This window comes from Ipomoea nil, unplaced genomic scaffold (assembly GCF_001879475.1).
Source record: "Ipomoea nil cultivar Tokyo-kokei standard unplaced genomic scaffold, Asagao_1.1 scaffold1043, whole genome shotgun sequence".
Classification (NCBI taxonomy): Eukaryota; Viridiplantae; Streptophyta; class Magnoliopsida; order Solanales; family Convolvulaceae; genus Ipomoea; species Ipomoea nil.
The window spans coordinates 2438083-2451721 of NW_017617471.1; the positions used below are offsets into that span (position 1 = coordinate 2438083).

The window sequence follows — 13639 nt, forward strand, 5'->3', positions numbered from 1 at the left end:
GGTCGCATTCAATTCTGAAACAACAAGCCAAGTCGGCTATACCCTTTTTCTTTTTTCTTTTTTTTTTTAATCTTTTTTAATTTTTATTTTATACGGAAGCTCTGTTTGGCAAACCTAGCTGAAAAACTATAAGCTATGAGCTAAAAGTTAAAAATGAGCTGAAAGCTGAAAAATTATAAGCTAGGAGCCGAAAACTGAAGAGCTGTTATGATTGAAAGTGTTTAGTAAAATTAGCTTTTTGGACATCTTTTACAAATTTAAAGTAGTTTGTTTACCTATTAAAAGTTAACATTTTGTCTTCAAAAAAAAAATTAACATTTTGAAATAAAATTATTAGCATAATCATAATCTAGCATTTCATAATGAAGTAGCAATATTGTTGCGAATCTCCTTCATTCTATAATAATAATAATAATATAATAATAATAATAAGGATGAAAGTCTATAAAGGAGAAGATAAAAACAAAGATAGAAAAAAAAAGTTAAGAAGCTAGTAGTTTATTGCTTACCGCATCAACTGAGGGAGGCTCGAACCCATAACTTTCCATTTGAGAGAGTCACTTCATGCCGCTTGACCACAAGATCTTTAGCAATTTGGCATAATGTTAAATATTTGTATCTAAATACCATGTTTATATTTAAAATGACAATGTTAATAATAAATTATTGTAATACATAGTTATTTTTAAATTCAAATTCCTATCTTATACAATCACTGGCTACTATCCGTATTTATGTCGCACTATATAATTAAGAGGATATTGATAAAAATTAAACTTGTAATAATATTTATATACATTAATAATAATCCTTTAACTCAATCATCAATTCTAGGGCATTTGATGTTCTTTTTATTCATAATAAATGAGCAATTCATTACAATATTTTAAATAAAATTATTTAGTTATTGTCAGTAAGAGCAATTGGAAATTGAAATTCATAAGTTTTAACAATTTGTAAGTCAAACAAACACTAATTGGAGTAATTGCTAACTTCATTACTAGCCCCCTATAGCCTTACAGTAAAATGCTATTTAAACACGATTACAATTTACAAAATCTAGGTCGGACCACACTAATGTAGTAATGTGTTCATTAAATATTTTTCTTTAAAAATGTTATTTAAATTAATTTTTATACAACATTTTATAATATAAAGTTGTGTCACATTTTCGTACTAAAATCACTCTATAATATTTATTCTATCCATATAATTTTGTCTATATTTATTTACTATCGTCTAAATTTTATTTTATTTTGGTGATGGTGGAAACCCTCAATTACTACTTGAATGTACACTCTGTAAATCTTGCTTCCTTGTAATAGCCCGCGAACCACGCATGTAAATTCGTAACCTTTAAGAAAGAGAAAATCAAAACGTTCATGATCAACTATTGTGACGACTTTTCCGTATTATCCAATGAACACCGACACTATCATTCATAAAAAACAACTTAATTTCAAGAGTGGGTCACACGATTATCTATTTTTTTTTTTTAACTTACAGTACGATTATAAACTTATTACAAAGTATTTATTAACTATTCATAAATTAATTGATGAAACAAAGTCACATATATTAATTATAAAAGATTTAGTAAAAAGATTTTGATTATACATACAATTCACAAAATTTTGTTGACTATAACGATCTATAAATCATGAGAATGTGCATGGGATAAACATCGCACCCTGCGTAATAATAAATTTTTTGTTTATGTGGTCTAATCGCACCATTTGAAAGATTATGAGTTCGAGCCTTAATGGAAGCGTTACTGGTTCTTTGTGTTTCAGTAGGTTGAAAAAGTATATGAACAGATATTACAATGTAATAGAGCTAGTAACTTTATTTAATTGATCATTTTTTAACAATAAATTTTGTCTTCAATAGTTAGATTCGTAAGCCTAACCTAAGGTGGGGATATGAAGACAATTTGGATACCAGTACACCACGCAACTTACACGGTCAACAAAATCTTGAAATTGCCATGTCAGGTGCACTGCACGTGATACCGTCTTTCTATTTCTCCCTTTTTTATTAGTTTAATAATTGACTTTAATAATTTTGTAATCTACACGAAAATATGCATTGGGAGAGTTTCCGGATAGAGTTTTATGATAAATCAATTTCATACAAATCAAAAGTTAATATGCTTATTGGATTATACTTAATAAAACAATAAATCATGCATAATCATTAATATATATATATATATATATATATATATATATATATATATATATATATATATATATATATATATTTGTGTGTGTAATGAAAAAACAGATTACATGTCACTTCATATATAATTTCATATCATGATTTGACCAATTAATTGAATTGAGTGTTATTCTTATACGCATTGGGTTCACGGAATGTTAAATTATCTTACAAAATGTTAGATGATTCTTTGGAATGTTAGATTATTATGTTTAATTAAGATTGTGGTATGTAATATAAACATATTTAGTTCGAATAATATTAAATACCTTTTATGTTATATTTTATTTAATTTAATACCCTTAACATATCTTTCATATATCTCAATAAACTTTAAAATTAGAATAAATAAACAAGATAATTGTATCATATATAATTACATGATTTTAAAATAATTAACTAAAAGTTTGAACTTGAAAACCACAATTATTTTATAAGCTAAAATTAAATTAAAATGACAAAATTTATAAATATTCATGATTTTTTTTTTTTGTTTCCGTTATCCATGGTAATCTTAGATAACTTAAGAATTGTAAGTGAATCACATTCCTCTCAAAATCTTACATGGAGTGTATGTTGCGCATTCCTCGATGAATGTTATATTCCCCTTAGAAAGTAAGATAATATAAATCAAACATGTGAATGTAAGCGTTTGGAATATCTAATTTCCTTATGTATAACTTAAACCAAACACTTATAATTTTACTACAAATACTATCAATTCCTACTTCATTACTTCCACCATCTTATATGGCAATCTATGATAAGATATTTTCATAATGTGAGTCATACTGAGAGTGTTTACATAAAAAATATGAGTGTGGATTAAAAGCTTGATTAAAGAGTGAGAGTATATGTAGCATTTTTTTATTTGTTGTCCAAAATCTACCACTCAAGAACTAATTGAGCTCTCAATGCGGACAACATTTTCCTATTATTAATTTAGGTATTGATAACGTAACTTTAAGCAGGACCAACTTTTGATTATCACCTACTATGACATTGTTACATTAGTCTTATTATTTTAATATTGTTTCATTACTTGACTTTTATTTACTTGTCACAATTAGTCCAGTTAAATTATGTCATTCCACTCTTTAACAAAGATGACTAAAATGTAATTTTAGCATTCAAGCCTCTTACCCCAACACATAAATTGTCTCTCTCTTATTAACTATTTTAATTTGATGATGAAGTTACATGTTATTTATGTTTATTAAGTTAAATGACAAAAATAAATAAATAAATAAAAGGATTAATAATTGTAGAACAAATGAAAATAAATGATGTAATGTGACAAAATTAAAAAAAATATATATCACTGAATGTGAAAATGTCACAATAATCAATAACTAAAAGTACAATTTAGTATTTAATCGATGTATGGATTTAGAGTTACATCATGTTAATTACATAATAAAGAATGAGAACTTTTATGTTACTAGATAAGTACAAGGTGATAGGGATCCGGTTAACTCTGGGTGGTCATACAAGTCTAATCAATTACATCGTTTGATGATAGTGCAAGTGATAATGTGGAGTAATATATATATATATATATATATATATATATATATATATATATATATATATATATATGTATGTATGTATGTATGTATGTATGTATGTATGTATGTATGTATGTATGTATGTATGTATGTATGTCATATGAGCGAATTTTTATTTATGGAAACTCATACCAATCAAGTAGGGCAACAATTTTTTCAATATTCTATAAGCTAAGGCAAGTTAGTTTGACAGCTTGATAGGTGCATATCGAGTTAAAGTATATATATAAAACTTCTAATCAGAATTGTTCAATCAAGTATTCTGAAATATTGATTTCCTGAGCCTGTTCCCCAAGTTTACTACTTGGGTTATTAGGGGCAGTTGACATGCCCTATAACCCTATAGACTACGGAGTATATGTCATTACTATCATGTAAACTTTCACATTTAGTTATAAGTATTATTTTTGACCAAATATTTAATAAAAACGATTAGAACCTATCATATTATAGGTCAAAATCATAATTTTTTATTCCAAAAACACCAATGTGTTCAAGCCAACATAGTTTTGAATTGAAAATGTGATGAATCATACACGTTTTCCATTATATTAGAGATGAACTACATGTAACAAAATTAATACTTGAATTTTTTTATTTTTTTTTTCTAATCTATCTATTTAATATAAAAAAAATATAAAATTATAAGAGTTATGAATACATGTTAGTATTCATGATTTATGTCCATAATTACATGCTTATAAAGTTGTACACTGCGCTACAAATATTATACTATCATTTTTATCATACAAAATTACACTTAAACCATTAAACTATAGTTAGTATATATTAAATGCTATCATAATTATATTTAATTGTTCACCATATCTAAAATTTTAACAATTATTAATTATTAATTTTACCATAACTATTCTCCAAATTATCAATTATACTTTTTAACATAATATATGAATTTTACAGCTATGAATTTTATATTTTTTTAAAAAAAAATTATATCATATTATTTAAAATATTTTAATATAATTATAATTGTAACATTAAATATTAATATTAATATTATATTTATTTTTACACATCGCCTATACTAAAAATTAGTCATAAAATAAAGGGAAAACGACGCTTTTGGCTCCCAAATTATCTACTTTTGAAAATTTAGCACCTATCAATAATTAATTTGAACAAACGTAGTCCTTTAATTGTCCATAATATACCACATTTAGTCCTTGATGTTATATAATTAAAAAATTTTATTTCATGAGGCCAAATTTTAATCAAAATGTAATTGCCACTTTGCCAGACCCCAACTAAGCCGGCCATAGTGTGATGATCATAATAAACAATTTGCAACAAGGAAAGAGATCTGCAGATATCGTAATACAGATCAGAAATATAACCTCATAAAAAATATTAATAAAATTTTTAATTATATAACATCAAGGACTAAATGTGGTACATTATAAACAATTGAAAGACTAAATTTGTTCAAATCAATTGATAAGTGTTAATTTTCAAAAGTAAAATAATTCGAGGGACCAAAAACGTCGTTTTCCCTAAAGTAAATTTCTAAGAAGCTATATATGTGAAAAGCAAATGAGCAAGTTGGCCTGGAAGAAAAAGATTAGTACTGTACAATTGATGCGTATCTTACTACTATATGATAACATGTCACATGGGGGTTTCCAGTACATATTGTTAAAGTCTGCAACAAACACCAGTTGATTTTTGTGGACTAACTTCATATTTTACGCCTTTTAGAACGAACAATTTGAGTGGTTCACCTCTCTAATAACATTTTATGAGAATAATATAACTATAGCAATCTGATAATTCAAATTTTATTTTCACCACTTTAATCCATATCTCACCGCTCTTCCAAACATTTGATTTACGGAAAAACCTACTGCTACCCGTATGTATGTTTTAAGTGAAACTGTGAAACACGCTTTGTGACCATAGTTAGCAAAAAATCACAAACAGATACCACTCTTTCAATTCGAAACTTATTTACCTTGGTTTTATTTTTTATTTAAAAATAAATAAAAAATTCTTGCCGGCTATGTGTTAAATAAAGATGTGGCATTGACTACAAATGTAGCCCTACCAAAGACAAATATGTTGTCACCAAGTTGCTATGAACTTTCCTGGTAACAACGCTTTCCCTCTTGCCCATGATGCAAGCTAGCTACATACATTTATTTATTAATTAAAGGGTACCCACCGTTCTTATACTATCTCAAAGATCAGTGAACGAGGTAAATTATGTTGCAGATTTTTAATATTCTTCCCAAATATAACTAAATTATTGGATGTTCCTCCAATTCAAACCGTTCACTTTATTGCAACTAACAAAGTAAAACATATGAATTTATTTTAGATTAGTTAATCGGTTGAGCTGTGTCCCGAGTTATTATTACTATTAATGCTAATATATTAAGGTATCTTTAATCCACTTTGCTTATTTGCACAATTTGTGAAAAGATAGATTCGAAACAAAGCAAAGAGACATCAAGTTGACAATAATCTCATTTTTAAATCTTAATTTTTATCTAATCACGGTCTTGCGTAAAATTAGGGTGTGGGGGATGGCCCACACGTGACTTTTAGTGACGAAAACGACATAGTTGTACCTTAAAACATTATCAAATTGATAAGGTTGGGGATCTTAACAACAATCGATTGATATTAAAAATTCAGTATAATATAGAGTATTTAAAGATTCAAGGATAATAATAATAATAATAATAATAATAATAATAATAATAATAATAATAATAATAATAATAAGAATTTTATGGTTATTAATTATATAATTATTCTGCTCACATGTATACAATTTTGTAGTATTGTACATAAATATATCATGGATATATTTTCATTATTATTTTTGTTTAGATGACGAGAAAAATTCACAACTATTACTTGATAATGTATAATCGGTAAATCCCCGGTCTTGTATAATAAATATATTTTCATTATTTTGTATTTGATGAAGTTATACCTTTTCTTATTTGTATCACCGGCAAAATATGTGATACAAAGTTATTGCATATATAATGTTATATAATTTTACCTCTTATAACAAAATAATTATGATGAGTAAAACATGATTTTCGTACTTAAAAAGATCACAAACTCGATACTTGCCAACATAATCGAGATAAATAATATTAACGGTTTTGCTAGTATGATGGATGAGGCAAATTATTGTATGGACCATGGTCCACACAGTGTTATGTGGACCATAACAAAAAATATATTTTTAATATATTAAATGTACATTATTTTTGTACTGAGTGTACATTATACAACATAATGTACACTCAGTACAAAAATAATGTACATCCTCTGAATACAATGTACATTATTTTTGTGCTGAGTGTACATTATTTTTGTACTGAATGTACATTATTTTAGTATATAAAATATGGTCCATACAACTTGTATGGACCATGGTCCACACAATAATGATTGGATGGATGATTCCTGGATTGTTATATTGTCATGGGCTCACTTGATCAATGCCACTTAAAGTGTACATATGCAAGGCCTTATTGGGGGCATAAGAAATGAGCATTGGGCTATAATTGGGCTCAATGAAATTTATTTGTTAATGAAAATGCATTGCATCAACATTTGATAAAGTCCATTACATAATCCTTGTGTTGTACACAATGAAAAGATTGTTGTAAACATTTTCTTGGTCAAAAGTTCAATTCTTGTTAATATTTCTTTGGTCGCGTTTGTCCCACCGAGTCATTATAGTGAGATTTAAACTTGAAGGGTATGATTGAATGAAAGAGACTTATATATCCTTAACTAAAGGGTAAGTGTTCGATCCTTGGCTTGAGAATGAACAACTTTAAATCTCCAGGTCAGCTGTCCCACCCCAGAGAGGTGCTTATAATTCAGCGAGAAGATTAATCAATGTATCCTACGGTAGCAATTCTAAGTATATCTAAAAAAATTATACTGAAATTTATCTCTTTGTGTTATTTATTTATTTATTTTCTATTATTATTATACTTTTTTATAGTGAGATTTATCTCTTTCTGTTATTTATTTATTAGTGTAGTATAAGGTTTCCATTGTGTAACACAGTAAATCGAACCCTTAACATTTATAAACAATTGATGAGTCTTCTATGATTTACTTAATGCACACATATTTGCTTCCCGTTTAACATGTCTAACTATTATAAAAATAAAAACATTTTCTGCAACTATTCAAAACAATAAAAAAAAAAAAAAAATTTCTTTGGGTATTTATTTTTTATAAAATAAAAAAATCCAAAATGAATACCAGCCTCTAACAATTCTCGTTGGTAACGAATCAAAACGACAGCCTCTCACTTTGCACTTTATAGTGTCATCCCTTCCACCCCAATCTTCTCTAGTCCTCTCTGCACAACAAACTCTGAGCTTAACGCAAGGCAGAGAGTGAGAAATGGAGATGGCGATTGGTTCACACTCTTTTATCACTCCCGCTACTCTCCCTCTGAGAAACCCTATTCTTGGCAGCACAAAAAGCGCCAGTCTTTCTTCACCTTTCTTGAAAAATCGTTTCTTTGGGAGCAAGTTGGCTTCTTGTTTGACAGCCAAAGCTCCTTTCCAGCTCTGCTCAGTAAACCCACTGCGGAGTTCTATCAAATGCTCTGCTTCTCAGGCCGCTGAACTCTCCACTGGTATTTTGCAGACATTTTCCCTTCATTTTATGGGTTTGAATTGATAGCTTTGATGTTGTTTGCTAGTTAATTTGCACAATTAATTATTGAATGCATATATAGATTGTTAGTATCAAATTCTGTGCTGTAGTTTTCTAAAACTTTGTTCCAACAGGTTTGGAATGTCTGATTGGTGATGGTAGATTGTTTCATAAAGGACTAAGATGGCCATAATCCTAACTAAATTTACTGAAAACCTTTTGAGTGATGGGGTAACCCCGCCTTGTGGCCCTAGTCTAAGGAGGTAAACCAATCTAGTTTGACCATAGCTGACCGGCTCAAATCAAGAAGACCCTTGCTAGGAGTCAAACTTGTAAGCTTCTAGTTACCAAGTCATCAGCTTGATCAAATTGGTTGGGGTTGCCCCACTGAAAACCGTTTGCTTAGATGAATTCATGCTCATATGTATACTTTTATCCCTTGACTAACCTTGATTGCAAAGGTTATGCCTTTAGGCTCTTGGCTATTGCACATAATTACACAGATAGGAAACAAACACCTATAATCACACATCACTCTTGTTGTTTTTTCTAATCATGAATTAGGGTTGAGAGTTGAATCATTGTTGGATTATGAGTTCATGTCCATATTGGCTAAATTCAGGATTTAAGTAAGGAAAACTTGTTAATCGTAATAATTGTATTGTTCTTGTGCATGGGTTTCTTGATTCCATGTATGCATATAATGTTGTGTAGGCCTTGCATATCTAACATGCTGTACTTATAGAGACAAAGAACCAGTTAATGAGGAGAAGTGACATAAGGAATATAGCGATTGTGGCTCATGTAGATCATGGGAAGACCACACTGGTGGATGCGATGTTGAGACAAGCAAAGGTTTCATTAGTTCCTCTACCTACTTTTCTCCCATTCTCTTTTATCTTGTTGCTCTGATAGTTTTTAAATTGCGTTCAATCAATAAATTTGAGTTGAAGAATATATGTATATTCTGCTTTTGGGTCATCCTTTCTGAGACTACAGATTATTACTCTCCTGATTAAGTATTTTGTTTCTGCTAGAATGAATTGAAGCTTTGACCCTACTGCATCTCTTAATCTTCATATTATGACATGTTTGATGGTCTAGATAGCCATTGTTTTCATAGATTGTTCAGACACAGCCTCATTTTAATAAATTGGGAAACTTGGGGGAGGCTCTTAGATAAACTTATATGAAATTTCTGCTGTGGCGTCATTTTTAGAAAGCTCTTTCTATGAAATCTTGTTAACCATGCTGAAATTACAGAAATTGGCATCTTTGTCATCCCGAGTTAAAATTTATCATGGCACTAGAGATTCTTCTAGCCCAGCTTTAATGATGAAGTGGTAGTGAGAAACTTAAAACTAATTTCTGATTTCTGTGCAGGTGTTTCGAGACAATCAGTTTGTACAGGAAAGGATAATGGATTCAAATGATCTGGAGCGTGAAAGGGGAATAACAATACTTAGCAAAAACACCTCAATTACTTACAACAATACCAAAATAAATATAATCGATACTCCTGGCCATTCAGACTTTGGAGGTGAAGTGGAGCGCATCATTAACATGGTGGAAGGAGTTCTTTTAGTGGTACTTTCTTAAAGATCTATCATTTTAAATTGAATACATTCTTTGGTTGGACAGCTTTTAGATAACAAGCCTATGTTGTTGATTCTGTGTTAATAAACAATGTTGGTGCATTTTCAGGTAGATTCTGTAGAGGGTCCAATGCCTCAGACAAGATTCGTTCTGAAGAAGGCCCTGGAATTTGGCCACGCTGTAGTTGTTGTTGTTAATAAGATTGACAGGCCTTCTGCTCGCCCAGATTATGTTGTCAATTCCACTTTTGAGTTGTTCATTGAACTCAATGCATCAGATGAGCAGGTACAGTTTCTTCCGAAACTTTCATATCTTAGATAATATTGGATGCCCCTTGATCTCATGACTGAATGGAGAATAGTTCTTGTGCCACTAGATGTCTGGGAAAGGTTGTTACTTTGACTTCTTTTCTTCGAGTCATAACAGAAACGAAAATATGTTTTGCTCTATTGCTCACTATATCTGGTTCCTTACAACAGCTCACCTCTATAAGCTTTAGATCTTTATTTGGATTTTGTTTCCCTTTGCAGTGTGATTTCCAGGTAATATATGCAAGTGGCATCAAGGGAAAAGCGGGGCTTGAACCTGAAAATTTGGCAAATGATCTTGGGCCACTTTTCGAGACCATAATTAGATGCATTCCTGGACCACGTATTGAAAAAGACGGTGCACTTCAAATGCTTGTTAGTTCTTTATCTTTCTTCTTACTTCTTTTCATTGTTAACTATTTCAATTTTCAAGCTTTGAAAGGCTTTGATCTTATCATCCCGCTAGTCTCCAGAAAAGGTTTACTGTAATTCTTTAATTAAAGTGTTATCTAAACATTATTTATAGGCTACAAATATTGAATACGATGAGCATAAAGGACGAATAGCTATTGGGCGTGTACATGCTGGAACACTGAAAAGAGGAATGGACGTCCGGGTAAGTTTTTGTTGGAACTTTAACCTCTTGGATTATCTTACCTCACATCATGAATGATTTATTTTTCATTCATTGCGCCCTTCTCTAGAAATGAAACAGTAAAGCTCATGTTTTGGCATGACATTTGAAATCTCAGATATGCACATCAGATGATGTATGCAGATTCGGAAGAGTTAGTGAACTTTTCGTGTACGAGAAATTCAATAGAGTTCCTGCAGATAATGTTGAAGCGGGTGATATCTGTGCTGTTTGTGGCATTGACGATATTCAGGTATCTAAGATGATATACTAATGATGCTTTTGCTATTCACATTTGTTTTCGTATAAATAGATTCTTGGATCGTTTTTTTTTTTTTTTTTGGGTTTATAAGCCCTGACTTATCGGTCATCTAATTTAGATTGGGGAGACTATCGCGGACAAAAGTAACGGGAAGCCATTGCCCACCATAACAGTTGAAGAACCCACGGTGAAAATGGCGTTTTCAGTTAACATTTCCCCTTTCGTTGGTCGTGAGGTATGGCTAAACAATATATCTTTTGTCGTGAATTTGCATTGTTAAACCTTCCTTCTAACATCTCTCTTTCCCTCTTAGGGCAAATATGTCACGAGTAGAAACTTGAGAGATCGGTTGTACCGTGAGCTTGAGCGAAATCTGGCGATGAAAGTCGAAGATGGTGAAACTGCGGACACATTTATTGTCAGTGGACGGGGAACTTTGCACATCACCATATTGATTGAGAACATGTATGTATGAAAGCGTAACTTGCCCCCACTACCGTATTTATATATCTATCTCAACTAAAAGCCTAAGTTGGTGGATTGCACATCACATTAATGGTTGACCTTTGGTCTGGCTCTGATACCAAATTGAAGCATGTGCTCCATCTCAGCTAAAAGCCTAAGCTGGTAGTTGGATTGCACATTAATGGTTATATGCTCAACACTCGATGCATACTAACATTCATAAATTTTGGCAGGCGAAGGGAAGGATATGAGTTCATGGTCGGACCTCCCAAAGTTATCAATAAAAAAGTGAATGACAAGTTGCTGGAACCCTTCGAGGTGACTAATGGCTGATTTTGATTTGTAAATGCTAAAATAACAAATTTTATCTGATCTTATGACATTATTATCGACGAGCTTCTATGATGTAATTGCTGTAGTTTTAAGAAGTCATATGATGATTTTGCAGATTGCTATTGTAGAGGTGCCCGAAGAGCACATGGGGTCCGTGGTGGAACTTCTTGGTAAAAGGCGCGGGCAGATGTTTGATATGCAGGGGGTTGGGTATGCACGATTATGTTTCGCTCTTCTGATTTTTCTTACATTTTACTTCGAATTATTAATTAAAAAAGGCAACATAAACTTGCGGGATTATTGCTATAATCCATCCATTCATTCAAAACCGATATCTTGTCTTTTAGGTCGGAAGGAACGACTCTTCTCAAATACAAAATCCCGACCCGTGGTCTTCTTGGACTGCGTAATGCAATCTTGACCGCCACTAGAGGAACAGCGATTCTCAACACTATTTTCGATAGCTATGGACCTTGGGCTGGCGATATTTCCACACGGGATCAGGGTTCACTGGTAATCCTCTCTCTCAATCGTACCTTTCCCTTGTAGATGTCGATCGTGTCTTATGGATTACTGTAGTGTTGCAAAAATCGGGCCTAGGCGCCAATTAATCGGCGCTAGGCGGTCGGCCACCTAGGCGCTTTAGGCGCCGATTAATCGCTCTAGGCGCCCTAGGCGGTCCCCAGGCACCTAGCGATTTTTTCAACCTTGGATTACTGAATGATTATTTCTTGATGAAAACATTGTTTCAAAGACACTCGTTAATTCGTTATCCATGCTTACTAGCTTTTAATTTCGTTCCATTCCAAACAAGGTTGCATTCGAGGATGGAACAAGTACATCCTATGCTCTTTCGAGTTCACAAGAAAGAGGGCAAATGTTTATCGCTCCCGGAGTTGATGTTTACAAAGGTCAAATAGTTGGCATTCATCAGCGCCCGGGCGACTTGTCTCTCAACGTCTGCAAGAAAAAAGCTGCAACAAACGTTCGTTCTAACAAAGAACAAACAGGTAAAATAACTGATCTCATCATCTCTATGACGACTTAGCATTCTTGGAGTTATTAACTTGTTAGTTTAAAGAAACTCGAAAACGAACATGCTTATAGTCATGCCAGAAAATTTGCGTTTTCTCAATATCTCTTTTTCTTCGTTACATGCAGTGGTTCTCGATACGCCACTGGATTATAGTCTGGACGATTGCATAGAGTACATACAAGAAGACGAGCTGGTTGAAGTTACTCCCCAGAGTATCCGGATGTGCAAGAACCCGAAGATCACGACCCCGAAGAAGACAAAGTAAAGATTTACGCAGCACGATAAACGAGGACTTCCCGGCTTGTCATTCCCGCCATATATGCCACTCAAATGGCACCATAGCAGATTGATCACACATGTTGCATTCTTCACCAATATAGAAATTATGTGAAGAGGTATGCAGCATTGAATTGAAATTCATAGATTTATTACCATACAATACAAAGGTGTAGTGAATTTTGGTCAGATATATATGATTGATGTATATAACTGTGACAGGAACAATTGCATCAATTGTTAATTATATTCTATAAAGGAAATACCATATATGTTTAA

The 13639-nt window shown here is 31.7% G+C and overlaps 1 protein-coding gene across 3 annotated transcripts; it reads left to right on the top strand.

Moving 5' to 3' along the window:
• Positions 1 to 8054: 8054 nt before the first annotated feature.
• LOC109181391 (GTP-binding protein TypA/BipA homolog) lies at positions 8055 to 13639 on the top strand. Of its 3 annotated transcripts, none has more exons than XM_019331138.1 (14): positions 8055 to 8430; positions 9196 to 9305; positions 9834 to 10037; positions 10155 to 10331; positions 10577 to 10729; positions 10881 to 10970; positions 11107 to 11241; positions 11369 to 11485; positions 11564 to 11715; positions 11949 to 12033; positions 12164 to 12258; positions 12396 to 12561; positions 12863 to 13058; positions 13210 to 13639. In XM_019331138.1, the coding sequence occupies exons 1-14, from the start codon at positions 8193 to 8195 to the stop codon at positions 13347 to 13349; spliced, it is 2058 nt and encodes a 685-aa protein (XP_019186683.1). In that variant the 5' UTR covers positions 8055 to 8192; the 3' UTR covers positions 13350 to 13639. The 3 variants fall into 3 exon arrangements, with proteins under 3 accessions (XP_019186683.1, XP_019186686.1, XP_019186685.1); XM_019331140.1 differs by having other exon boundaries at positions 8109 to 8430; positions 9165 to 9305; XM_019331141.1 differs by lacking the exons at positions 12863 to 13058; positions 13210 to 13639 and having other exon boundaries at positions 12164 to 12301; positions 12336 to 12411.

Excerpts from the sequence above, each read along its gene's own strand:
- LOC109181391 (XM_019331138.1), top strand. The coding sequence starts at position 8,193 with ATGGAGATGGCGATTGGTTCACACTCTTTTATCACTCCCGCTACTCTC. Across the intron at positions 10,332-10,576 it reads TCAATGCATCAGATGAGCAG|TGTGATTTCCAGGTAATATA; the intron begins GTACAGTTTCTT and ends TTCCCTTTGCAG. Across the intron at positions 11,486-11,563 it reads CCCCTTTCGTTGGTCGTGAG|GGCAAATATGTCACGAGTAG; the intron begins GTATGGCTAAAC and ends TTTCCCTCTTAG.